Genomic DNA, 27,552 nt, shown 5'->3' on the forward strand with positions numbered 1-27,552 from the left:
CAAGCATTGCATCACGTATCAACATTTATTTACTAATTTAGTAGGCTATGTGGAAGACATAGCCACACCTGAATGTTGTCCTAATAAGTGATACGAATAAACTGTCTGAACCGTGAATACAAAGCCACTGTAGGTTACAACGTCTAGCTAAGAACTACAAAATATAATATCAACGTCGCCCCCTTCCTGAGTGGCATCTGATGACTGTAGTGCGCTTCTCGGAGTAGGCGCGGCTTATGGCAGTTTAAACATTTGGAGGATCTCTGATTGGCCATTCATTGTTTACCCCACAGCGATTGGAACATAAAGCGGCCAACCTACGATATGATTGGCTAACAAAGTAAATCGAAATTCAAACTGAACGTAACCATTAACAGAGAAACGTGTTTTCAGTCAGTTAACGTTTGCTCGCAATAGAGAATAGCAAGGAAAATAACTACGTTAATTAGCTAGATATTTTTTTAGATGGTTCGGTGACTAACTTGCGTTGATTTCTACAGATAAGTTTGGAAATGGCTCAGTTATCAGCGAGGGGAGGTTTCCTGGATTTTAGTCCCATCAAGAAAGAAGATTCACCAGCTGTTTCTTATGGCAATAAAGAAAACAATAGCTCGCATCCAGTTTTGAGTTTAATTCAGTTTTCAAGGGCTCCGTTTGTAACATTTGGAAATGTAAAGTTGGGATCTTCCAAATCATTAGTTCTTTGCATTGAGAATCCCGTTGAAGATGCAAACATAGAGGTGGCAATTGATAAGATTGCATCGACGAAAGGCTTTTCCGTGGATCAAACCCGATTTACAATTCCGGTAAGGGACATTCTAGCTAGCTAACATGTGCTCAAATATAATACTATAACTAGTTAAGTTATCTAACGTTAGATGGCAACGAGTGGAGCTAGTTGGCATGACATTCACCCAAGTTAACGTTTTGTTAGCTGTCAGATGTAACGTAAGTTAGCTAGCCAGCCAACAGTTGTCACATTAGCCATACATTTTACCAGTAGCTCGCTAACGTTATTTCCCCTGTCGTTTGTTTCCCAGCCTGAGGAGCGTGTCAATTTGACAATAACTTGGACACCGATAGAGGAAGGTGGTATCCGAGAGCTGATCACTTTCATTGCCAATGGGGTGGTCAAACACCAAGCCATTTTGCTCGGTAGAGCAGACGCACCCAAAAGAAGAAAGGTAACTTACTTAAATATATATATATATAAGCTGTTGTTACGCATACTACCTAATTCACACTAATCAACATGTAGCGTAATAAATCCAATTTCATTTGAACTATTTCAAAGCCTCACAAATGCTCTATACATAACTACAAACTCAACACTTCATGTTTTTTATTCCTGTGTTACAGAAGAGTCTGTGGGACTCAATCAAAAGCAAGAAGGCATTTGACCTGTCAGACCCTCCAAGGGAGAAGAAAACTCAGTGTCTTCCCTGAAGATGGCAGCCAACAAGACCTTCCATGTGTCCCGGACACCACAGTACAGACGGGAGAAGGTTCGCAGCCCTCTTGCCTCACTCAACAAAAAAGCCTGCACACCTGTCGAAGGGCAGAAGTTTAAGCAGGATGTGTTGGGTCAGTTGAGTTTTGACAATGTCCAAAAGAACTCACCTGTCGTCATTCTAGTCCCCGCTGCAAAGCTAATCGATTCCTCTGATGCAGCAGCCAGCTACAGTTGCCCAGTAGGCACACCTGAGTGCAGAGACCTCACCAGACTACTGAACATGACTGTGTCCCCTGTCGGCACTCCAGAGAGGTTTCAAAAGCTGATGCCCCATATTCAGTCTCTACAGAGCCCAGCCCATGTGATTGATGACGCTGTTGCGGACATAAGCCATACAGTGTTGGCTGGAACACCAGTGTTGTCTGTGAGGGATGCACTGGCCTTGATTGAGTCAGATCTAACTCATGTGGTTGGTGCAAGCCCTCCAAATGCGTGCTCTAGCTTTGATTTCTCCCACTCCTTGGAGTCAGCAAATGGAGAGAAGAATTGTGGCCCTGTCAAATCTGTGATTGACATCAAAGCCCTGTCTGAAAGCCCCATCAAGTCAGATCCTGCACAGCCTAGACTAACCTTCTTCATCAAACCAAAACGTGTTACTGACAAGGAGGGTAGAGTAGAGGTTGGAGAAGATGTTCCTCAATCCAAAAAGGTTACTTTCACCACCACCACAGTCATCAAAAGCAAACCAGTTCCTGTCCAGGTACGCAGTCCTGGGGTGAGGAGAATCAAAACCTCCAGGCGCCGTCTCCTGGAGAAAACACTGGAGCTGTCTGGGGACAGTGGCCATTCAGAGTCAAGCCCGGGTACTACAGTTACCCCTAGTCTCCCTGTCATAGACTCTGATGCAAATCATGATTCTCCATTAACTATCTCCCCACGGGAGGCCAGGCTGCAGGCGCTGGAGTCAGTTTCCTGTAGGCCAGTTTGTTTGGATGCTATCCCTGCTCCAGTTAACCTCTCCCTCAGCTCTCCTCTGCCTATGAACCCCTCCACTGGTGGCCCCCAGCACCTTGGCCTGGATGATTCCATTCTGGGTGTCACTCAGCTCCACACAGCACCGATAGTGGAATCTCTACCTGACCGGCCAGGCGTGTTTCCTGTTTACAACCAGAGCCAGTTTGACATGAGGGTTGTGCGGAGCAAAAAGAGGAAGAGCGACGAGTTTCTGAGGGATGGAGGGGAGAAAGTGGAGGATGCTGCGGAGAAAAGCATGTTCCATGTGAAGAAGAGTAGGGTGTCAACAGTGGTAAAGGGACCCAACAGACCAGCTCAGCAGAAGGGGTTCAGTGCCTCCTCTCACAGGCAGCAGACAAAAACATCAGGTGAGTTGGTTTTTGAAATGTCCTCTGTATTCTCTGTAAATTGAATTGTGCACATTGACTTCTGTGGTGCAGCAAGGCTAGGGGGGCGAACTCCAGTTGAGCACTGTTCCCTAAAAGAGGGTGTGGCAGCTCTCCTAATTGACTGCCTTAAAAGTGTGCAGCTCTCACTATGGGGGGAGCATTATCTAGAGCAGTGGTTCCCAAACTTTTTATAGTCCCGTACGCCTTCAAACATTCAACCTCCACACGTATACCCTCTAGCACCAGGGTGTTTTTTTGGCATCATTGTAAGCCTGCCACACACACTATATGATACGTTTATTAAACATAAGAATGAGTTTTCGTCACAACCCGGCTTGTGGGAAGTGACAGCTCTTTTTGGATCAGGTCACTAATAATAATAGTTAATCATTTTGCTCTTCGTTTAACCATCTTGCATATAAAACCTTCATTGAGAATGGTGATTTAACTCACCACTCACCATATTGGTTAATGAGAAGGGTGTGCTTGAAAGGATGCACGTAACTCTGCAATGTTGTATTGGAGAGTCTCAGTCTTAAATAATTTTCCACACGGTCTGTTCATACAAGTTAGGGCCGAGAATACACTCTCACATAGGTACGTGGTTGCGAAGGACATCAGTGCGATTTGCCAAGTCAAGAAACCCTGAGCGCAGACCAATCCAGAAATTTGGCAGTGGCTTCTGATTTTAAGTGACATTTTCACAAAACTGCTTGTTGAAATTTCAATGAGGTTCAGATAAGTGGACTGGAGGCAGGGCATCAACGGGATAAAAATCCAGTTGTTTGTGTCATCTGTTTTGGGAAAGTACCTGCGTAATTGTACTTAATTGCATGTTAATTATTTGTCTTGGCTGCCTCTATTTGATGTTATTTTGCTGAACACTAGATTATTAGAATGTATTTTTAACAGTGAAATGAGGCTACACGGGTGAGACTCACCCAAATGTGTAGCCCCGTTGGAAAATATAATAGTTTACATTTTGAAAAATGTGAATCACATTTTTATTTTGTGTACCTGCGACGGAATTGCGCGTACCCCTGGGGTTTGGAATACCTGGTCTAGAGCGCACGTCCTGTCAAGTATGTCTAGGACTGATTTTATGATTTGCAGCATTTTAGCTTTTGGCTAGTCTTGTTGACTTAATGCTTTTAGTGTTCTAAGTTTAAAGTCTGGCCCTGTAGAGCTCTGGAAGATTCAGAAATATATTTTCCTTTTGTTAATTAAAGCCTCTGTTTGCACTGTGCTCCTGTCTGAGTCACTGCCTTTGCCCCACCTCCAAGACAGTGCATGGGGTTACACACTGTCACAACATGCCTAATGCTTTGAATATTTTAAATGTTGTCATCTGTGTGTGTGCTTGTTTTTCAGCTTCTGTGCGTACTAGTTCTGCCTCTTCCATGAAGGCTCCAAAGTCTGTGCCCCCTGCCCAAGCCAAGCAGCCAGCTCCAAAACCTGGCCCGCAAGGTATAAAAAGCTTGTCCTACAATGTGGAAAACAAGACGGTACACTGTAGATGTGTTGTATTGGTAAATTAGTAGGTCAATTTCTATGTGGAAGAGTTTTGAATGTCTTTGTTTTCTACTCTTGATCATAGGTGCACAGAAATCATTTGGTGGCTCATCTGTAAAAACTGCAAAGATTGTAGCTGTGGCCCAGTCCAAGCTCGCCTTCATCAAGCCTGGTCAAACAGGTAACCTAGACCTTTTGATGCATACACTAACTACATGGCCAAAAGTATCCCTTCAAATGAGTGGTTTTGGCTATTTCAGCCACACCCGTTGCTGAAAGGTGTAAAAAGATCAGCCAAACAAACAGCCAAACAGCCATGCAATGTCTGTAGAATGGCCTTAGGAACTCAGTGACTTTCAACATGCTACTGTCATACGATGCCACCTATCCAAGTTAGTCAATGTTCTGCCCTGGTAGAGCTGCCATGTTTCCACTTCACAATAACAACACTTACAGTTGACCGTCTAGGAGCAACACCGGCTCAGCCGTGAAGTGGTAGGCCACACAAGTTTACAGAACGGGACCACCGAAGCGGGTAGCGAGTAAAAATCACCTGTCCTCGGTTGCAACACTCGCTACACTACAAACGGACTCTGGACGCAACGTCAGCACAAGAACTGTTGGTTGAGAGATTCATGAAATGGGTTTCTATGGCTGAGCAGCCGCACAATCCTAAAATCACCATGTGCAATGCCAAGCGTCGGTTGGAATGGTATAAGGCTTGCCACCGTTGGACTCTGGAGCAGTGGCAACGAGTTTTCTGGAGTGATGAATCACACTTCACCATCTGTCAGTCAGACAGACTAATCTGGGTTTGGTGGATGCCAGGAGAGCACTACCTACCCCAATGCAGTTTGGTGGAAGAGGAATAATGGTCTGGGGTTGTTTTTCTGTGGTTCCGGTCTCTTAGTTCCAGTGAAGGGAAATCTTAACGCTCCCGCATGCAATGCCAATCAAGATGATTCTGTGCTTCCAACTTTGTGGCAACAGTTTGGGAAAGACCCATTACTGTTTTTAGTATGACAATGCCCCCGTTCACAAAGCGAGGTCCGTACAGAAATGGTTTGTCAAGATCTGTGTGGAAGAACTTGACTGGTGTGCACAGAGCCCGGACCTCAACCCCATCGAACACCTTTGGGATGAATTGGAATGCCACCTGTGAGCCAAGTCCCATCTGGCAATTTTCTTCTAGAAAAGCAGAGGCTGTTCTAGCAGCAAAGGTGGGACCAACTGCATATTATAATACCCATGATTTTTGGAATAAGATGTTCGACGATCAGGTGTCCACATACTTTTGGCAATGTGTTGTGTGTATAGGTAGATGGATTTATTTTATATATTTATAAAATAATCTCTCTCAATCAATCTCTGGCTCACACTCTAATCTACTGTTGTGTGCTGTCACTTACGGAACATTCTTGTCACTTGCAGCCATACCAAGACACCCGATGCCGTTCGCTGCGAAGAACATGTTCTATGATGAGCGCTGGATAGAGAAACAGGAGACGGGGTTTACCTGGTGGATCAACTACGTCCTCACCCCTGATGACTTCAAGGTCAACACGGAGGTCACCAAAGGTAATGTTCACCTGGCTAGAGCAAGACTGTGATGTACTGTTAGTTCAGACACTCACCCTGGCGTGTTGTCTTGGTGTGCTAGAGCTCTCGTAAGGGTCCACTGTTCTTATTCACTGACTGGACCTGCTATAGACCACACCAGCCATGACGGCTTCCTGTAGACCAGTCAGCCACGCCGGCCATGACTGCTTCCTGTAGACCAGTCGGCCACGCCGGCCATGACGGCTTCCTGTAGACCAGTCAGCCATGACGGCTTCCTGTAGACCAGTCAGCCATGACGGCTTCCTGTAGACCAGTCAGCCATGACGGCTTCCTGTAGACCAGTCAGCCACGCCAGCCATGACGGCTTCCTGTAGACCAGTCGGCCACGCCGGCCATGACTGCTTCCTGTAGACCAGTCGGCCACGCCGGCCATGACGGCTTCCTGTAGACCAGTCGGCCACGACGGCTTCCTGTAGACCAGTCGGCCACGACGGCTTCCTGTAGACCAGTCGGCCACGACGGCTTCCTGTAGACCAGTCGGCCACGACGGCTTCCTGTAGACCAGCCGGCCACGACGGCTTCCTGTAGACCAGCCGGCCACGACGGCTTCCTGTAGACCAGTCGGCCACGCCGGCTTCCTGTAGACCAGTCGGCCACGACGGCTTCCTGTAGACCAGTCGGCCACGCCGGCTTCCTGTAGACCAGTCGGCCACGCCGGCTTCCTGTAGACCAGTCGGCCACGCCGGCTTCCTGTAGACCAGCCGGCCACGCCGGCTTCCTGTAGACCAGCCGGCCACGCCGGCTTCCTGTAGACCAGCCGGCCACGCCGGCTTCCTGTAGACCAGCCGGCCACGCCGGCTTCCTGTAGACCAGCCGGCCACGCCGGCTTCCAGCCGGCCACGCCGGCTAGACCAGCCGGCCACGCCGGCTTCCTGTAGACCAGCCGGCCACCAGCCGGCCACGCCGGCTTCCTGTAGACCAGCCGGCCACGCCGGCTTCCTGTAGACCAGCCGGCCACGACGGCTTCCTGTAGACCAGCCGGCCACGCCGGCTTCCTGTAGACCAGCCGGCCACGCCGGCTTCCTGTAGACCAGCCGGCCACGCCGGCTTCCTGTAGACCAGCCGGCCACGCCGGCTTCCTGTAGACCAGCCGGCCACGCCGGCCCTGTAGACCAGTCGGCCACGCCGGCCATGACAGCTTCCTATTTGAAACCCTGTTACCCATGGGGCATTTGTGATAGTCAACTAATGGCATGATGTTGAATTTTCATAGTGGTTCTAATTTGTAGATAAGATAACAATTTAGTGTATTTGAAGCTAGGCCTTTATATACATCCACAGGTACACCTCCAATTGACTCAAATAATGTAAATTAGCCTTTCAGACGCTTCTAAAGCCGATATCATTTTCTTGAATTTTCCAAGCTGTTTAAAGGCAGTCAACTTAATGTATCTAAACTTCTGACCTACTGGAATTGTGATATAGTGAATTATAAGTGATCTAATCTCTCTGTAAATAATTGTTGGGAAAATGACTTGTGTCATTTACAAAGTAGATGTCCTAACCGACTTGCCAAAACTGTAGTTTGTTAACAAGATATTTGTGGAGTGGTTGAAAAACAAGCTTTAATGACTCCGACCTAAGTGTATGTAAACTTCAACTGGATATAGAATTTCATTGCTTCGTATCTCCCCATCTCTTTTGATGTGTAGTGAATGCCGTATCCCTGGCGATGGGCGGTAATGACAAATTTGCTGTCAACAAGGCTCCCACCAAAGAGGAGATGTCGTTTAGTACTTACACTGCCAGGCGGCGGCTAAACCGGCTGCGTCGCTCCGCCTGCCAGCTCTTCACCTCCGAGCCCATGGTCAAAGCCATCCAGAGGCTGGAGTTGGAGGTGGAGGCTAGAAGGTTACTGGTACGCAAGGATCGGCATCTTTGGAAGGACATCGGTATGTATGCACAATGGCCTTAAACATATGTAACGTAGTCTGATTCATATGGATGTGTGTTAAAACTCGAGTTCAATTATAAGTTATGTAATTTCTTAGTAGTATTAGTAGTACGCATATTCAAAGGTTCAGGTCCAAAAGCCTATGTAAAGTTGTTTTTTTGTTCTTGTTTTTAGGGGAACGCCAAAAGGTTCTCAACTGGCTTCTATCGTACAATCCTCTTTGGTTACGGATTGGACTTGAGGTAGTCAGTCAGATAATGGTTTTATTTTTTTCTACATGTCTATATTTGTCCATGTTGAAGTCTCATGAAATGCAACCTGTTTTCAGACTATTTACGGGGAGATGATCTCACTGGAGAGCAACAGTGACGTCATGGGCTTAGCCATGTTCATTCTGAAACGTCTGCTGTGGAACCCTGACATCGCTGCGGAGTTCAGACATGCCAAAGTACCCAACCTCTACAAAGATGGTAACTCATTGCTCTCCTGTCTTCCATTATGCTCAGCTTTTTTGTTGCTATTTTCAGTGATTTAAAAAATATATATAAATATGTTTTTTTTTTTTTTTTTTTATCACTGAAAATATAATATATATAATTTTATTCCTTCTGTTTAATGGAAGATTCTATGAAGTGTATTATATAAGTTGGTCATTGATTGTTATCGTTCTGTTGTGCAGGCCACGAGGGGGCGCTGTCTCGTTTCACTCTGAAGAAGCTTCTCCTCCTGGTTTGTTTCCTGGATAAAGCCAAAGAGTCCAGGATGATTGAACATGACCCCTGTCTGTTCTGTATGGATGCAGAATTCAAGGTCCGGTGACACCAACTCCCATGGCCACTAATTATGTCATCTGTCTGACAGACATTAACAGAGTTTGACTCTATTGAATTGTTTTAATTCCTTTGCAGCCCTCCCCCTGTAGTACCTCCCATTGATCTCTTGGTTGTTTTCTATTCTCCAGACTACCAAGGACCTGCTGCTGGCGTTCTCCAGGGACTTCCTAAGTGGGGAGGGGATCCTCCCCCGTCACCTGGGTTACATGGGCCTACTGGTCTCCCACATCCAGACGCCTCTGGACGAGTTCAACTTCGCTGTCAAGAATCTGTCCGTTGACCTTAAGTGTGGAATCCGTCTAGTGTAAGACATTATCACACCCGTCCTTTTGATGTCATTGTTGTGGTGGAAAGAGAACCTGCACAAAGTGTTGGCTCTACAAGTTACAGGTTGGTGACATTATTAGCGCATGTTTTTCTGTCAGGCGTGTGATGGAGCTGTTCATCCAGGACTGGAGCCTGTCCCGTAAGCTGAGGATGCCCGCAATCAGTCGTCTGCAGAAGGTCCACAACGTTGACATAGCCCTGCAGGTGCTCCGAGCCAGAGGGGTTGACCTCAAGGATGAGCATGGTAAATTTACTCTTTTTTTTATTTTATTTTTTATAATAATAATAATAATATATGCCATTTAGTAGACGCTTTTATCCAAAGCGACTTACAGTCATGTGTGCATACATTCTACGTATGGGTGGTCCTGGGAATCGAACCCACTACCCTGGCGTTACAAGCGCCATGCTCTACCAACTGAGCTACAGAAGGACCACATTTTTCTCTCTACTATTCTTTGGATTTGACTAAAAGTAATGAATGAATGATAACACTCTGCTAGTTAGACAGTGAGGTGTCCCATCGATATGACCTAAGAGTGAATGGGATAGTTTTGGTTAAAGTCGGTCTCATCTAAAACAGATTTACAAGAGGGGGGGGGGGGGTGGAACGTCACGGGATGAAGTGTAACGTAAGTTTTTTTTTTTTTCTTGGTTTAATTTTAATTCTGCCCACAGCCGAAAGCACCCAAGTTATCATCAATTCAGAGCACGGCTGCATGTGACCAGATCGTGATGGTCAATTTGGTTTGACATTAGATACCACTATGGGGCTCGTTACGGACCCTCACTAAATGACATAATGTACCTGGGACATTAGCTCCAAATTTCAATGAGTAACTTCAAACCAATTATAAATTGTAGAAATTAATGTACAAATATTGAAGGCTAAAAGATGTGCACTGTGAAAATATTGTTTCATTAATTTTTTAAAATTTTTATTTTACCTTTATTTAACCAGGCAAGTCAGTTAAGAACAAATTCTTATTTTCATTGACGTTGTGTAATTTATTGATGTTGTTTTAACATTTCCCATCTGCGGACACACACGAGACACCCGTATCAAACCACACGCTGAACAAACTTGTTTTAATTCCATCGTGGAGTTAATGAACCATATCTAAAACTAGGTCACATCAGGAAGTGCAGTGCCTCCCCAGTGCCGCAGCAGTTTAAGACACTCCATTGCAGTGATTGAGGCATCACTACAGATCCCTGGCTGTGTCGCAGTTGCCTGTGACCAGGAGACCCATGAGGTGCCGTACATTTGGCCCAGCGTCGTCCGGGTTAAGGGACAGTTTGTCCAGCCGAGATGTCCTTATCCCATTGTGGTCTAGCAACTCCTGTGGCGTGCCAGGCGCACGCACGCCCACATGGTCGGCAGTTGTGCAGGCTTTCCTCCGACGCATTGGTGCGACTGGCTTCCGGGTTAAGCGAGCAGTGTGTCAAGAAGCAGTGCGTCTTGGCTTGGTCGTGTTTTGAAGGACGCATGGCTCTCAACCATCGCCTCCAGAGTCAGTATGTGAGTTGCAGCGACGGGATAAGACCATAACTACCCATTTGGATATCACGAAAAAGGGGTAAAAATAAAAATGTGAAAAATCAGGAAGTGCAGTCTCCTTTGAACTAATTGCCATTATGTCTTCCAGATGCTGTCATTGACTCCAGAGATATTGTGGATGGACACAGGGAGAAGACACTGAACCTGCTGTGGAAGATCATTTTTGCCTTCCAGGTACGTTTCATAACCTGACAATGACTTTGGATAAGCGTCCCCCTCCTCGGCTTCTTCCATTACAATAACACACTTTCTCCCACATTCATCTGTTTTCATGAATCAACTCCCCCTCCCCTTTCTATCCAGGTGGAGGTTCTTCTGGACGAGGACCAGCTGAGAGAAGAGATCAGTTTCCTCAAACACACCTGGACTACCAAACAGAGGCTGGCCTCCCTGAGGGCTGACAAAGGTGTGCTGCAGAAGACTGCCAAGCCTAGACCCCCATTCAAGCACAGTAGCTCAAAGATCACTCTACTCATGGAATGGGTCAATGCTGTCTGCCAGTTCTACCACTTGAAGGTGAGTTTGTTGCTGACCTGTGGTAGAAAATGCAGGCGTACTCAATGTTGCGGCGGCATGTAGCCTAGTGGTTAGAATGTTGGGCCATTAATTCAAAGGTTGCGAGTCGAATCCCCGAGCTGACAGGGTAAAAATCTGTCGTTCTGCCCCTGAACAAGGTAGTTAACCCACTGTTCCTAGACAGTCATTGAAAATAAGAATTTGTTCTTAACTGACTTGCCTAGTGTGGGGAAAAAAATCAGGTAATGCTTCTGTCTGTTATCTATAGTGGATGTGATTTTATAAAATGTAACTTTTTTACCAACTTAATACTACACATACATGCATTTTATTGTCATCCATTTTGAATTTGTCTCTCTTTCCAGGCAGAGAACTTCACGGTGTCGTTCTCAGACGGTCGTATCCTCTGCTACCTGATCCACCACTACCACCCCAGCCACCTACCGGCAGACGGCGTCAGCCACAATACCACCCAAACTGTGGAGTGCTCCCAGAGAGGACGAGTTGAACTCAACAGCTCCTCTAGCGACTCGGACAACTCCTTTGACACCTGGCCCACCACACAAAATGGTATTTCTTCCCAAATGCATCCATTTAATGAGGCAGTTAAAACGTTTTCATTGCATACTAAGAAAATTGACAGGTTAAATGATTTTTTTATTCTGTTATTGTTCGTAGGCCTTGTGTTGCCATCGATGGAGTTCAAAGAGCTTCTGGAGAATGAGAAGAATAACTTCAGGCTGGTCAACACTGCAGTGTCTGACTTGGGAGGGGTTCCTGCCATGATGAACCCTGCTGACATGTCAAACACTATCCCAAATGAGAAGGTGGGAGGGGTTATGACCTTCCAAGGCGGGACTGTGTGCATTTCTTTTCTCAGGGAAAACTAGTGAACAGTTCCAACTTTGATTCGTTTCAATACGTTCTTGTAATTGTCAGTGCCTTTTTATTTTGAACAAGAATGCTGAATCTCTTACGTGTTTCCAGATTCATTTGATCTGTGTTTCTCTGTTCCAGGTTGTGACATGTTACCTGTCCTTCCTGTGTGCTCGTCTCCTGGACCTGCGGAATGAGACGCGTGCTGCCAGGATCATCCAGGGAGCTTGGAGAAAGTACCGTCTGAAGAAGGATCTGAAGCTTTACCAGGTTACGTCTAGTCTATATTACCTCTCAAGGTCACAAACCCTAGTCCTAACAGTCTTACTGTTTTTCAATGATTTTCTGTTTGGTGCAGATGGCATCTCTTGTACTTGGAGAAACTTCTCACATCTCACCTATCCTCTCATCTGTTATAGGAAAGGACTGTAGCAGCGGGGAAGATCCAGGTGCTGGTCAGGCAGTTTCTCCAGAGACGTAGAGCTGTCTGTCAGACCGCTGCAGCCGTCCGAATCCAGGCTGCATGGAGGGGCTACTCAGTGCGGAACGCCCTGACACTGAGGAGAAAGGCTCTACTCTGGGCTCGCCAGGTTGCTGCTGCTACCACCATCCAAGTACGTTTTTTATTTTTATAGAATTTCATATATGGGCTGTTGGCCCTACCTACCCACCCACCCATCATGCTCATACTTAGTAACCTGCTCACCATTATTAGTTATAGCTATACTACATGCATGAGGTATAGTATGTAAAGTAATCTCTGCCAGTTTGCATCACTGTGGAAAGATCTTGAACAGTATTGATAACTGCTAACCGCTTTTGAGTCATCTAAGCACATTTCACTTGTCATACAGGCACAATGGAAGAAGTATATTACCTTGAAAAACTACCAGCGCGTGAGATTGCATGTTGTTAAAGTTCAAGCTCTCTGGCGGATGAAGATGGCAGTCACTACCTACAGAAGGACACAGTGGGCTGCAACAGTAATTCAGGAGCATGTTAGGGCCTCTGCTCTGGCAAGGGAAGAGCGTGAATGTTACTGCTTGCTGAGATCAGCAGCTATCAAAATCCAGAGAAACTATCGGAGACGCAAGACTCAGAGACTGCAGAGGGAGAACCATGCTGCCACAGTGATACAAACTGCATTTAAGAAATGGCACAGTGACCAAATGGCCCGAAGAACCGCAGCTGCCCTGAAGATTCAGTCTTGCTACAGAATGCACAGGTGCCTAAAACTGTACATGGGCACCCAGCGGAGCGCCATCCTCATTCAGGCTTGGTGTAGAGGTCATGCACAGAGACGCAACTTTGAGACACTGAAACTGCAGCATCACTCTGCCACTGTCATCCAAAGTGCTTTTAGGGCAAGGACGGTCAGAAAACAGATGGTGACGATGAGACAATCCGCAGTTGTGATTCAGCGTTGGTTCAGGGCTTCTGTACAAAGAGATGCAGGGAGGCAACAATTCCTGAAGATGAGATGTGCTGCTGTTACCATACAGTCCGCTTATCGTGGACATACGGCTCGGAGACTACTGCAACAACAGAACCAGGCAGCCACAGTCATCCAGACAACTTTCATGAAGTTTGTGGCCAGACGAAAATTCTTGTCCTTGAAAAAATCTGCAATTGTTGTCCAACAGCGATTTAGAGCCAAGCTAGTAGGGGAGAAATCAAGGAAAGAATATATGGCCCTCCAATATTCTGCATTGAGAATACAAGCTATCTGGAGAGGTAGGGCAGAGAGGAAGAGGCTTGAAAAACTGCAAAAATGCGCCACACTCATTCAGTCTTCCTACCGTAGGCATGTATTGCAGTCACAGTTCAGGTCAAGAAAGGAGGCAGCTTGGACCATCCAAAGCCAGTACAGAGCTTATAGGGCAGGGAAAACGATTAGAACTGATTATCTCCTGGTCAAGAAGGCTGCTGTTACTGTACAAGCCTGGTTCCGTGGCATGAGAGTTAGGCAAGAGCTGAGGCAAAAACACCAGGCCGCTACTGTCCTTCAGTCAGTAGTGAGAGTCATTCTCTGTAGAAGACAATATGTGTTACTGCAACGTGCCGCTGTAGTCCTCCAGTGTCGGTACCGGGCTCTTGTAGCAAGCAGAACACAGCGAGCGCAGTACAGCCAGCTGAAATTGGCTACAGTAAAGCTACAGTCTGCTTACCGGGGATCCAGCGTCCGAAGAGACCTAAGGACGAAACACCAAGCTGCTACGGTCATCCAAGCTCAGTTAAGGATGCACAAAGTGCGTCAGGCCTATCTTGCTGCAAAGGTGGCGGCCATCGTTGTACAGCAGCATTACAGGGCCAATCGCCTCCGAGATCTACAGATGCAGTGGTACACCTCAGTGAAGTCCGCTGCAGTTGTGATTCAGGCAGTGTATCGCGGTCACAGAGCAAGAATGGAGGTTGCTAGGATGCACCACTCAGCCATGATCATTCAGAGGAGGTTCCTCACTTTCAGGGACAGGAAACGCTTCCTTGCTGTCAAAACTGCTGTTCTACTATGTCAACAGAGATGCAGGGATGTGGCCATGGTAAGAAAAGAACAGAGGGACTATCTGTTGAAGCTTAGGGCAGCCATTGCTCTACAAGCAGCTTTCAGAGGGATGAAGGTCCGGAAGCAGTTGCAGACTGAATGCAGAGCGGCCATACTCATTCAATCTCACGTCCGGAAACACCTGCAGAGGGCTCACTATAAGAGGCTTCAGTGGGCTGTGAACACAGTGCAGGCTCGTTACAGAGCCAACAACAAGATGATTGAAGACCGGAAAGCACTGTGCATAAAGAGGAGGGCTGTTGTCGTGTTACAGGCTGCCTTCCGGGGCATGCTTTCCAGACAGCGCATGAGAGAGATGCGCAAGGCTGCCAGTGTTCTCCAGAGAAGTTACAGGGCGCACTGCGAACGCCGACAGTACCTCTCCCTGAGATCCTCTGTCCTTGCCATTCAACAAAAATATCGTGCTGCTGTTGCAGTGAAACAGCAGATGCATCACTACCAACGAATGCGCAGTGCCGCAATCCTGCTCCAAGCAGGATACAGAGGCCAGAGAGCCAGAAAGGAGCTCAGTCTTCAACATCAAGCTGCCACCACGATCCAGGCTGGCTTCAGAAAGCACAGAGAGGAAGTCAAGTTCCAGGCCATGAAGTTTGCTGCCATTATCATCCAGAGATGCTTCAGATGTTACATTCAAATGAAACGAGACAGAGACCAGTTCTTGACACTGAAGGATTCGGCCATAGTCCTTCAGGCAGCTTTCAGAGGGCGTTGCGTTCGCCATGACGTTGCTAAGATGAAGAGAGCTGCTACTGTGATTCAGGCCAACTTCAGGATGCACAAGGAGCAGGTCAAGTTCCAGGCCATGAGATTGTCTGCGGTCATCATTCAGAGGTACTACAGATCTCACATTCAAAGAAAACGAGACCGAGACAGATTCATAAAGATCAGAGAGTCTGCCATTGTCCTTCAGGCAGCTTTCAGAGGGCGTTGCGTGCGCCATGACGTTGCTAAGATGAAGAGAGCTGCTACTGTGATTCAGGCCAACTTCAGGATGCACAAGGAGCAGGTCAAATTCCAGGCCATGAGATTGTCTGCGGTCATCATTCAGAGGTACTACAGATCTCACATTCAAAGAAAACGAGACCGAGACAGATTCATAAAGATCAGAGAGTCTGCCATTGTCCTTCAGGCGGCTTTCAGAGAAATGACGGCACGGAAACAGTTGCAGACGGAATGCAGAGCGGCCATACTCATTCAATCTCACGTCCGGAAACACCTGCAGAGGGCTCACTATAAGATGCTTCAGTGGGCTGTGAACACAGTGCAGGCTCGTTACAGAGCCAACAACAAGATGATTGAAGACCGGAAAGCACTGTGCATAAAGAGGAGGGCTGTTGTCGTGTTACAGGCTGCCTTCCGGGGCATGCGATCAAGACTGAGCACTGGAGAGATGCACAAGGCCGCCAGTGTTCTCCAGAGAAGTTACAGGGCGCACTGCGAACGCCGACAGTACCTCTCCCTGAGATCCTCTGTCCTTGCCATTCAACAAAAATATCGTGCTGCTGTTGCAGTGAAACAGCAGATGCATCACTACCAACGAATGCGCAGTGCCGCAATCTTGCTCCAAGCAGCATACAGAGGCCAGAGAGCCAGAAAGGAGCTCAGTCTTCAACATCAAGCTGCCACCACGATCCAGGCTGGCTTCAGAAAGCACAGAGAGGAAGTCAAGTTCCAGGCCATGAAGTTTGCTGCCATTATCATCCAGAGATGCTTCAGATGTTACATTCAAATGAAACGAGACCGAGACCAGTTCTTGACACTGAAGGATTCGGCCATAGTCCTTCAGGCAGCTTTCAGAGGGCGTTGTGTGCGCCATGATGTTGCTAAGATGAAGAGAGCTGCTACTGTGATTCAGGCCAACTTCAGGATGCACAAGGAGCAGGTCAAGTTCCAGGCCATGAGATTGTCTGCTGTCATCATTCAGAGGTACTACAGATCTCACATTCAAAGGAAACAAGACCGAGACCAGTTCTTGACACTGAAGGATTCGGCCATAGTTCTTCAGGCAGCTTTCAGAGGGTATCGCGTTCGACAAGACGTTGCTAAGATGTGCAGAGCTGCTACTGTGATCCAGGCCAACTTCAGGATGCACAAGGAGCAGTCTGCTTATAGGAGGCAGCATTGGGCAGCCAGTGTTCTTCAGCAAAGATTCAGAGCTCAGAGACTGAGGAACTCTCAGTTGGAGAACTACCATCAGATGAGAAATGCTGTGATAAACCTTCAGGCCTTGTATAGGGGAAAACAGGCAATGGAGCTGGCTAAACGGATGATGGCAGCCAGGAAGATTCAGTCATTTCTGAGAATGAGCATCAGACGACAACGCTTCTTGAAGGAAAAAGCTGCTGTTCTGTTGATCCAGTCTGCCTTCAGAAGACACCAGGCCAGGACACGGTACAACGAAACACAAGCCTCTGCAGTCACGATCCAAAGATGGTTCAGATCATGCAACGTCCTCAGACGACAAAGGGACGACTACTTGGCCATCAGAGAAGCTGCTGTGAAGCTTCAGTCAGCCATCCGTGGAACCCTGGCAAGAAGGCTGGCCAGACGCAAACGTGCGGCTGTCAAGATCCAGTCCGTGATACGCATGTCCATCCAACGGAGAAGTTATCTGACCCTGCGATCCAGCACGGTAAAGCTGCAGTCTCACTGCAGGGCTTGGGTGGCGAGGAGGAGATTCCTGATGCGTCAGACAGCGGCCGCTACTCTCCAAAAGCACTACAGAGGCCGGCAGGCCCAGAGAGAGCAGCGATCCCTGTACCTAAAGACCCTGACCAGTGTCAAAATGCTGCAGGCCAGAGTGCGTGGACACATCCAACTCAAGAGGTACCAGAATCTCAAGAGAAGTGCAGTCACAATTCAGGTCTGTACCAAAGTAATATTTCCTCTGTCGTCTGATGTAAACATTCTTTGAATTTATTAACAATACCTTAACAAAATGCCAAAATTAGACCGTAAATGCAGTTGAAAAAAGACTGTTCCTTTTTCCATTCAGGCATTTTACCGTGGAATGGTGGAGAGGCGTCGGTTTCAGCATCAAAGGGCATCTGCTGCTATAATACAGGAACGTTTCAGGGCCCATCTCCTCTGCCGAAGAGAGAGGGCAAAATACCTGGAAATGAAGAAGTCTGCTGTTCTTATTCAAGTTAGTAATCAATCGACTACTACTGCTAATAATATTCCGTACTGAGATGAATCGACGTTATTTTATTGATCGTGGTGGAATGTTATCTTGTTTGGGTTGCAGGCAGTGTTCCGTGGTGATCTTGCCAGACAGAGTGCCAAGAAACGCCAGGCGGCTGTCTCCACAGTCCACCGCTGTATGCAGACCAGGCATCTACGCAACAGGTAATAATAAAACTTCTCTTTTTTAGTTGCTTGACCATCAGAAATGGTTTGTCCTCTTTAAGTTTCATAGATTGCATTGATGACACGGGTCCTGTCGACTTGTTTTGGATGTGCCTTATTTAACCTCGAAAAAGTGGGCCTCGGTCAAATGAAGTGCTTGGTTTTGTTTTCCTCCAGGTTCCTAGTGATCCAGTGTAGTGTAAGGGTCATTCAGTGCAGATGGAGGGAGACCTTAAAAGCCAGGGAAGAGCGTCGCAACTTCCTGGTCATGAAAGCTGCCGCTGTTACAATCGAAGCGTCATGGAGAGGCCATGCGACCAGGAATCGCCTGCATAAGGTAAGACCACTACACCCCTGGATCCAACCAGGTTCATCTTTCTTTTGATGGCCAACTCTGATGATTGAGTCATCCAGACTGAACCTCTATCTCCCCTCCAGGAGCAGCGGGCTGCGGTGCTGGTCCAGTCGTCCTTCCGGGGATGGGTCCAGAAACGGGCGTTCCAGAGACAAAGAGAGGCTGCCCTGGTCCTACAGAGGAGAGTCCGAGCTATGCAGCAGGCTAAAGCAGAGAGCGTCAAATACACACGTTTGAAACAGGCTACCATCACTGTCCAGGCTCACTGCAGAGGTTGGATTGCCAGGAGACAGGTAATAGAACTTACTTTGTAACCTGATCTAGGAATAGTTTAGCCTACGATAAATCGTTAGTGTTACTTTTAGGATGGGTGAAATCAACTGACCCTGAATCAGTGCTAAATGCTGAGATTATTACAAGAAAGCCAACTGTCACTTCTCTTCTATAGTGGTCTCAGAAAACACGATATCGAAACACCATCGTTTGTTTTGTCCTGTCTTGTAGTTGAGAGAAGAGGCCTCTGCTGAGAGGAGGGTGCGTTTCTGCGCGTCTGTGTACCACCACCTCTGTGCTGTGCGGATCCAGAGAGCTCTGAGGTCACACTGGGCTCTGCGGTCTGCCAAGAGACAGATCACCTCTGTCATTTTTATACAGGTACAACATCATCCCTTAACTATTGGAACCCCCCCCAAACTGTATGTTATCACCAATATGAGTTGAAAGTAAAGATCAGTTTTCCTGCTGGAGGGTGATCATTATGAATGAGCAGTTCTGTTTAAGGACAGTAAACATGTCGCTCTGCCATTTTGTTCCTGCCAGAGGTGGCTGAGAGCACGGATCCAGAGGCTGCGATACCTGGAGGACAGGAGGAGGGTGGTCGTGGCCCAGAGGGCAGCCAGGAGTTGGTTAGCTCGCCGCCGCCGCGCCGCCTCCACCATCCAGCACGCCGCCAGGACCTTCCTCCTCCGTAGGCGGGAACAGAGGGTTCAGCAGGGCATCATCAAGGCACAGGTGCTGTACTGAGCCAGAGTCTCTGTTCAATACATTCAATAGGGAATTAAGTTACAAGTCAGTACAGCATCCTTGCTTTGTTGTCATTAGGGGGAAAAAATGAATGCTTTTCTTTTATTCTCTCCCTCTACTCTCTCTTCACCACCCCTGGGTCTTACCCCTCTCTCTGTTTAGGCGTTGTGGCGAGGCCACCAGTCCAGAAAGCTCCATGACAATCGTAAAGTGGTGTCCTTGAGGCATCGTCTGCGGAAGGTGTCTGAGGAGGTACGAGAGGAGGACCGGCTGTGCAACAAGACGTCCTGGGCCATCGAATACCTCCTCAAATACAAGCACTTCTCCTATATCTTGGAGGCTCTGAAGAATCTGGGTGAGACCGCGCTCATCCCACTATACTGAAGCAATAATAGTCCTGAAATAACCATTACATGGAAATGTGTAACGTGTCTTTACTGATATATTTATTTGTTTTATTTTCACCTTTATTTAACCAGGTAGGCAAGTTGAGAACAAGTTCTCATTTACAATTGCGACCTGGCCAAGATAAAGCAAAGCAGTTCGACATATACGACACAGTTACACATGGAGTAAAACAAACATACAGTCAATAATACAGTATAAACAAGTCTATATACGATGTGAGCAAATGAGGTGAGAAGGGAGGTAAAGGCAAAAAAAAGCCATAGTGGCGAAGTAAATACAATATAGCAAGTAGAACACTGGAATGGTAGATTTGCAGTGGAAGAATGTGCAAAGTAGAGATATAAATAATGGGGTGCAAAGGAACTAAATAAATAAACACAGTAGGGGAAGAGGTAGCTGTTTGGGATAAATTATAGATGGACTATGTACAGGTGCAGTAATCTGTGAGCTGCTCTGACAGTTGGTGCTTAAAGCTAGTGAGGGAGATAAGTGTTTCCACTTTCAGAGATTTTTGTAGTTCATTCCAGTCATTGGCAGCAGAGAACTGGAAGGAGAGGCGGCCAAAGGAAGAATTGGTTTTGGGGGTGACTAGAGATATACCTGCTGGAGCGCGTGCTACAGGTGGGAGATGCTATGGTGACTAGAGAGATATACCTGCTGGAGCGTGTGCTACAGGTGGGAGATGCTATGGTGACTAGAGAGATATACCTGCTGGAGCGTGTGCTACAGGTGGGAGATGCTATGGTGACTAGAGAGATATACCTGCTGGAGCGTGTGCTACAGGTGGGAGATGCTATGGTGACTAGAGAGATATACCTGCTGGAGCGCGTGCTACAGGTGGGAGATGCTGTGGTGACCAGCGAGCTGAGATAAGGAGACTTTACCTATCAGGGTCTTGTAGATGACATGGAGCCAGTGGGTTTGGTGACGAGTATGAAGCGAGGGCCAGCCAATGAGAGCGTACAGGTCGTAATGGTGGGTATTATATGGGGCTTTGGTGACAAAACGGATTGCACTGTGATAGACTGCATCCAAATTGTTCAGTAGGGTATTGGAGGCTATTTTGTAAATGACATCGCCAAAGTCGAGGATTGGTAAGATGATCAGTTTTACAAGGTTATGTTTGGCAGCATGAGTGAAGGATGCTTTGTTGCGTAATAGAAATCTAGAATTTGCTTCAACTTTGGATTGGAAATGTTTATGGCTCTAGAAGGAGAGTTTACAGTCTAACCAGACACCTAAGTATTTGTAGTTGTCAGAGCCATCCAGAGTAGTGATGTTGGACAGGCGGGCAGGTGCAGGTAGCGATCGGTTGAAGAGCATGCATTTAGTTTTACTTGTATTTAAGAGCGATTGGAGGCCACGAAGGAGAGTTGTATGGTATTGAAGCTTGCCTGGAGGGTTGTTAACAGTGTCCAAAGAAGGGCCAGAAGTATACAGAATGGTGTTGTCTGCGTAAGAGGTGGATCAGAGACTCACCAGCAGCAAGAGCGACCTCATTGATTTATACAGAGAAGAGTCGGTCCAAGAATTGAACCCTGTGGCACCCCCATAGACTGCCAGAGGTCCGGACAGCAGACCCTCCGATTTGACACACTGAACTCTATCAGAGAAGTAGTTGGTGAACCAGGCGAGGCAATCATTTGAGAAACCAAGGCTGTTGAGTCTGCCGATGAGGATGTGGTGATTGACAGAGTCGAAAGCCTTGGCCAGATCAATGAATACGGCTGCACTGTAATGTTTCTTATCGATGGCGGTTAAGATATTGTTTAGGACCTTGAGCGTGGCTGAGGTGCACCCATGACCAGCTCTGAAACCATATTGCATATCAGAGAAGGTATGGTGAGATTCGAAATGGTCGGTAATCTGTTTGTTGACTTGGCTTTCGAAGATCTTAGAAAGGCATGGTAGGATAGATATAGGTCTGTAGCAGTTTGGGTCAAGAGTGTCCCCTTTGAAGAGGGGGATGACCGCAGCTGCTTTCTAATCTTTGGGAATCTCAGAAAGTGAGGTTGAACAGGCTAGTAATAGTGGTGGCAACAATTTCGGCAGATCATTTTTAGAAAGAAAGGGTCCAGATTGTCTAGCCCGGCTGATTTGTAGGGGTCCAGATTTTGCAGCTCTTTCAGAACATCAGCTGGACGGATTTGGGAGAAGGAGAAATGGGCGAGTTGCTGTGGGGAGTGCAGTGCTGTTGAACGGGGTAGGAGTAGCCAGGTGGAAAGCATGGCTTTAGAAAAATGCTTATTGAAATTCTCAATTATGGTGGATTTATCAGTGGTGACAGTGTTTCCTATCTTCAGGGCAGTGGGCAGCTGGGAGGAGGTGTTCTTATTCTCCATGGACTTTACAGTGTCCCAGAACCTTTTTTGAGTTAGTGTTGCAGGAAGCAAATTTCTGCTTGAAAAAGCTAGCCTTGGCTTTTCTAACTGCCTGTGTATAATTGTTTATAGCTTCCCTGAGCAGCTGCATATCACGGGGGCTGTTTGATGCTAATGCAGAACGCCATAGGATGTTTTTGTGTTGGTTAAGGGCAGTCAGGTCTGGGGAGAACCAAGGGTTATATCTGTTCCTGGTTCTAAATTTCTTGAATGGGTCATGTTTATTTAAGATGGTTAGGAAGGCATTTAAAAAAATAACCAGGCTTCCTCTACTGACGGGATGAGATGCATATCCTTCCAGGATACCCCGGCCAGGTCGATTAGAAAGGCCTGCTCGCTGAAATGTTTCAGGGAGCGTTTTACAGTGATGAGTGGAGGTCGTTTGACCGCTGACCCATTACGGATGCAGGCAATGAGGCAGTGATCGCTGAGATCTTGGTTGAACACAGCAAAGGTGTATTTAGAGGGCAAGTTTGTTAGGATGATATCTATGAGGATGCTCGTGTTTAAGGCTTTGGGGAGGTACCTGGTAGGTTCATTGATCATTTGTGTGAGATTGAGGGCATCAAGTTTAGATTGTAGGATGGCTGGGGTTTTAAGCATGTTCCAGTTTAGGTTGCCTAGCAGCACGAGCTCTGAAGATGGATGGGGGGCAATCAGTTCACATATGGTGTCCAGAGCACAGCTGGGGGCAGAGGGTGGTCTATAGCAGGCGGCAACGGTGAGAGACTTGTTTTTAGAGGTGGCTTTTTAAAAGTAGAAGTTCAAATTGTTTGGGTACAGACCTGGATAGCCTGCAGAGTTCTGTCCTATCTTTGCAGTAGATTGCAACACCGCCCCCTTTGCCAGTTCTATCTTGTCTGAAAATGTTGTAGTTTGTGATTAAAATTTCAGAATTATTGGTGTTCTTCCTAAGACAGGATTCAGACACAGCTAGAACATCTGGGTTGGCAGAGTGTGCTAAAGCAGTGAATAGAACAAACTTAGGGAGGAGGCTTCTAATGTTAACATGCATGAAACCAAGGCTATTACGGTGACAGAAGTTGTCAAAAGAGCCGGGTTGAGCTAGTTGACAGCACGTCAGAGCTTAACGGCTGTTGGTAGAGTAGTACACTGGATGGTACTATTGGGGTATTGACATTAACCATGTTAGGGAGACTGGTTGGCTAACAGGAAGTGTGTATATGCAGAGGAAGTTTGCTAACAGGAAGTTTGTGTATGCAGAGACCGCCACTAGGCTGTCCCCAGAGTGCTGTGAGCGTCTGGTGACGAGTGGCGCCACGCTGGTCATCTTCACGCTGATCCGCAGCTGCAACCGGAGTGTCCCCTCTATGGAAGTCATTACCTACGCCATCCAGGTGCTCCTCAACCTCTCCAAGGTGGGTCCCTCCCTAACACCCCTTGTTGTGCACAGGCCTATTTGGATACCTTTGAGTAGATTCTGCCCAGATAGTTTTATCTTTCCGTATAATTTTTACTTTGTGAAACAAAATGTTTGTTTAATTGTGAATATTCTCGGCCTTCGCTATAGATTAACGCTGCGTGTTCCTTTCGCTCTTCAACAGTATGACAAGACAATCGAGGCGGTTTATGCGGTGGAGAACTCTGTGGACACACTGCTGGACCTGCTCCAGATATACAGGGAGAAGGCCGGAGACAAGGTGGCCGACAAAGGAGGCAGCATCTTCACCAAGGCCTGCTTCCTCCTGATCATCCTGCTGCAGGACCAGTACAGGGCTCTGGTATGGCACTGCTGCTGCGGCGGCTATTGCTATTGCGGCTTCTGCGGCTATTGCGGCTATTGCTATTGCGGCTTCTGCGGCTATTGCTATTGCGGCTTCTGCGGCTATTGCTATTGCGGCTTCTGCGGCTATTGCTATTGCGGCTTCTGCGGCTATTGCTATTGCGGCTTCTGCGGCTATTGCTATTGCGGCTTCTGCGGCTATTGCTATTGCGGCTTCTGCGGCTATTGCTATTGCGGCTTCTGCGGCTATTGCTATTGCGGCTTCTGCGGCTATTGCTATTGCGGCTTCTGCGGCTATTGCTATTGCGGCTTCTGCGGCTATTGCTATTGCTATTGCGGCTTCTGCGGCTATTGCTATTGCGGCTTCTGCGGCTATTGCTATTGCGGCTTCTGCGGCTATTGCTATTGCGGCTTCTGCGGCTATTGCTATTGCGGCTTCTGCGGCTATTGCTATTGCGGCTTCTGCGGCTATTGCTATTGCGGCTTCTGCGGCTATTGCTATTGCGGCTTCTGCGGCTATTGCTATTGCGGCTTCTGCGGCTATTGCTATTGCGGCTTCTGCGGCTATTGCTATTGCGGCTTCTGCTATTGCTATTGCGGCTTCTCTTGCTATTGCGGCTTCTGTTGCCATTGCGGCTTCTCTTGCCATTGCGGCTTCTCTTGCCATTGCGGCTTCTCTTGCCATTGCGGCTTCTGCGGCTATTGCGGCTTCTGCGGCTATTGCGGCTATTGCGGCTTCTGCGGCTATTGCGGCTTCTCTTGCTATTGCGGCTTTTCTGCGGCTATTGCGGCTTCTCTTGCTATTGCGGCTTTTCTGCGGCTATTGCGGCTTCTCTTGCTATTGCGGCTTCTCTTGCTATTGCGGCTTCTCTTGCTATTGCGGCTTCTCTTGCTATTGCGGCTTCTCTTGCTATTGCGGCTTCTCTTGCTATTGCGGCTTCTCTTGCTATTGCGGCTTCTCTTGCTATTGCGGCTTCTCTTGCTATTGCGGCTTCTCTTGCTATTGCGGCTTCTCTTGCTATTGCGGCTTCTCTTGCTATTGCGGCTTCTCTTGCTATTGCGGCTTCTCTTGCTATTGCGGCTTCTCTTGCTATTGCGGCTTCTCTTGCTATTGCGGCTTCTCTTGCTATTGCGGCTTCTCTTGCTATTGCGGCTTCTCTTGCTATTGCGGCTTCTGCGGCTTCTCTTGCTATTGCGGCTTCTGCGGCTTCTCTTGCTATTGCGGCTATTGCGGCTATTGCGGCCATTGCGGCGTCTCTTGCCATTGCGGCGTCTCTTGCTATTGCGGCGTCTCTTGCCATTGCGGCGTCTCTTGCTATTGCGGCGTCTCTTGCTATTGCGGCGTCTCTTGCTATTGCGGCGTCTCTTGCTTGCGGCTATTGCGGCGTCTCTTGCTATTGCGGCGTCTCTTGCTATTGCTATTATTATTACTATTATCGCTGTTGCTAGTGTTGTAAAAATACTTTAAAGTGCTACTTAAGTCGTTTTTTCGGGGGTTATCTGCACTTTACTATTTATTTTTTGACAACTTTTACTTATCTACATTCCTAAAGAAAATAATGCACTTTTTACCTGTCACCCAAAAGTACTCGTTACATTTTGAATGCTTAACAGGACAGGGAAATGGTCTAATTCACACACTTATCAAGAGAACAACCCTGGTCGTCCCTACTGCCTCTGATCTGGTAGACTCACTAAACACACATACTCCATTTGTAAATTGTTGGAGTGTGCCCTTGACTATCCGTAAATGTTTTTAAAACAATGTTGTGCCGTTTGGATTGCCTAATAGAAATAATTAGAAATTGTTTATACTTTTGATACTCGAGTATCTTTTTGCAATTACATTTACTTTTTATAGTTTTTACTCAAGTAGTATTTTATATATAATATATATATAATAATATATATGCCATTTAGCAGACGCTTTTTTGGGGGACGTTCACTTGAGTGATTTTTCTATTAAGGTATATTTGTACTTTTACTCTACTATGACAAATGGGTTATTTTTCCACTGCTACTACAACCTGCGGCGTATGCTACTGCTTCTGTCTGACTGGTTTATGTTGTTCACAACTCAACATGTCTGACTGGTTGGTTTCTGTGCTCTTCAGGAAGTGAGGAAGCTTTCCAAGGCAGTTGACCGGCTCCGCAGCATCTACCGCCTCACTGCACGCAAACACAAGATGGATGCCGAGAGGACCGTGGTCAAGCAGAAGATGGGGGCATCCATAAATGGAAGCTTCATTGTCCCGGCAACCCCCCGCAAGTCCAAGCCAGTGCCTAAGTGAGTACGCTGGTCCCAGTACCATGGGATAGTCCCAAAAGTGTAAACTGCCCACCCTGCATGTCTGTCAAGCTAAATCAAATGTATCTAGGTAACTGCTTAGGACTTAAACGTTGCCCGAAACAATCTTTGGCAATAATGCTGATGCTACTTGAACCAAGTATGAATATGATGTACTCATACTATTTCTTCAGTAAACCTTCACAGATTTTAATTAGTTCTTTTCTTCTCAGATTCTCCCCTGACTGGGTTCTCAGAAAGGACAAACTGCAAGACATAGTTGACCCTCTCCGAGCTGTACAGATGGTGGCTGACGTCTTCTCTATTGTGCTTTAAATGTACTTAATGAAATATTTTCTTTAGCTTTTTCCATAGACATTTTTTTGTATAATTGTTTATTAAATGATACGCATATGATAATTTTATTTTTTAAAGTTTTTTTAAATGTACTCTACGTTGATGATTTTTTTTTTTTTTTAAGCTTGTTAATGTTTTGATTCTATCTAGAAAAAGCTCCATGAGTTGTCTTTGATAACTTTGTTTGATTCAATAAGAAGACATGATGCAAGGTGTATACACTGATGGTTGGTGGCCACACGGTGGAAGCATTTAACCTGTAGGTTAATGGATTGAATAAGGGTGAATTAAAAAACATGTAGACCTATTACTATTATCCCATGTTAATGATCTAAACCTCAGTGGGAGAAAGACACTAGAAGTGAGTAACGTGGTGTTTGAACTGTCTAGATAGGTGTGTGAAGTATCTGGTAATTGAAAGATGTGATTTAGATCTAATTTGCACATGCCAAACAGAAAATATACCGTAGCGATTCTTGAATCCATTCTGTAAATATTCCTTTGACTGCCTACTGCTGTAAATAAACCATCTGATTTAACCAGAAAGTGCCTTGTGCTGTGACCGCTTCCTGCCATTAGATGCTATTTCCCCCTACCGTCGTTTCTGATCATGACTAGTATAACACTGTTCCCCTAATAACAGACAAAATAATTGAGAATTCAAAACCAGAGGTACTTTATTAAAGTTCGGACTGACATGAAAAACAACTCCTGTGAAGTCAATGTTTCTTACCTTATGCAAAGCCCCAGAACAAATGGTTTGAGCAAACTATTGACGGGGGTTATATCGATTGACATGTTTGTCCAACAAGCCTTTGCCCTTCTCTTCCCGTAAGCTGAAGCCACTATTGGCAATGAGGCAAGTTCATGAACCCGTTTATACACTGCTGACGAAAATCAACACTTCCTGGGCTCTGTCTACTATGACCAGTACACTTAAAAGTGATATGATCCCCATGTGTGGCATAGAGTTTATTTTCATATTGCGGAGGATATTTAAATTGGATGTTCTGTGCGTTCATCAGCTCTTCATCCACAGTGCAGGGTTCTGAAATGAGAAGATTGTACAGGAATCAGTGTGAATGTGTCTT

General features: G+C 46.7%; 2 protein-coding genes across 2 annotated transcripts in view; one reads left to right on the plus strand and one right to left on the minus strand.

Annotated features, from left to right (window-relative positions):
* Window positions 1-390: 390 nt before the first annotated feature.
* On the plus strand, window positions 391-27,159 carry aspm (assembly factor for spindle microtubules). Its single transcript, XM_046300101.1, is given in 31 exon segments — window positions 391-806; window positions 1,041-1,184; window positions 1,360-1,449; window positions 1,452-2,835; window positions 4,228-4,323; window positions 4,454-4,549; window positions 5,800-5,946; window positions 7,641-7,880; window positions 8,057-8,124; window positions 8,211-8,352; window positions 8,562-8,692; window positions 8,844-9,019; window positions 9,141-9,286; window positions 10,692-10,777; window positions 10,907-11,119; window positions 11,485-11,689; window positions 11,798-11,946; window positions 12,137-12,265; window positions 12,415-12,609; window positions 12,850-17,421; window positions 17,554-17,703; window positions 17,806-17,906; window positions 18,084-18,243; window positions 18,345-18,554; window positions 18,766-18,915; window positions 19,081-19,272; window positions 19,447-19,639; window positions 23,298-23,452; window positions 23,639-23,815; window positions 25,932-26,104; window positions 26,338-27,159. Coding segments are annotated over 31 exon segments (10,467 nt in total). The 5' UTR covers window positions 391-512; the 3' UTR covers window positions 26,441-27,159.
* Window positions 27,114-27,552, minus strand: part of LOC123996461 (complement factor H-like) — a 29,825-nt gene continuing 29,386 nt past the window's right edge. Inside the window, exon 14 of the mRNA XM_046299830.1 lies at window positions 27,114-27,509. Within this exon, the coding sequence (XP_046155786.1) occupies window positions 27,307-27,509 (203 nt within the window). The 3' untranslated portion in view covers window positions 27,114-27,306. The remainder of the gene's footprint in view (window positions 27,510-27,552) is intronic.

Source organism: Oncorhynchus gorbuscha, linkage group LG15 (genome assembly GCF_021184085.1).
Source record: "Oncorhynchus gorbuscha isolate QuinsamMale2020 ecotype Even-year linkage group LG15, OgorEven_v1.0, whole genome shotgun sequence".
NCBI classification, from domain to species: Eukaryota; Metazoa; Chordata; class Actinopteri; order Salmoniformes; family Salmonidae; genus Oncorhynchus; species Oncorhynchus gorbuscha.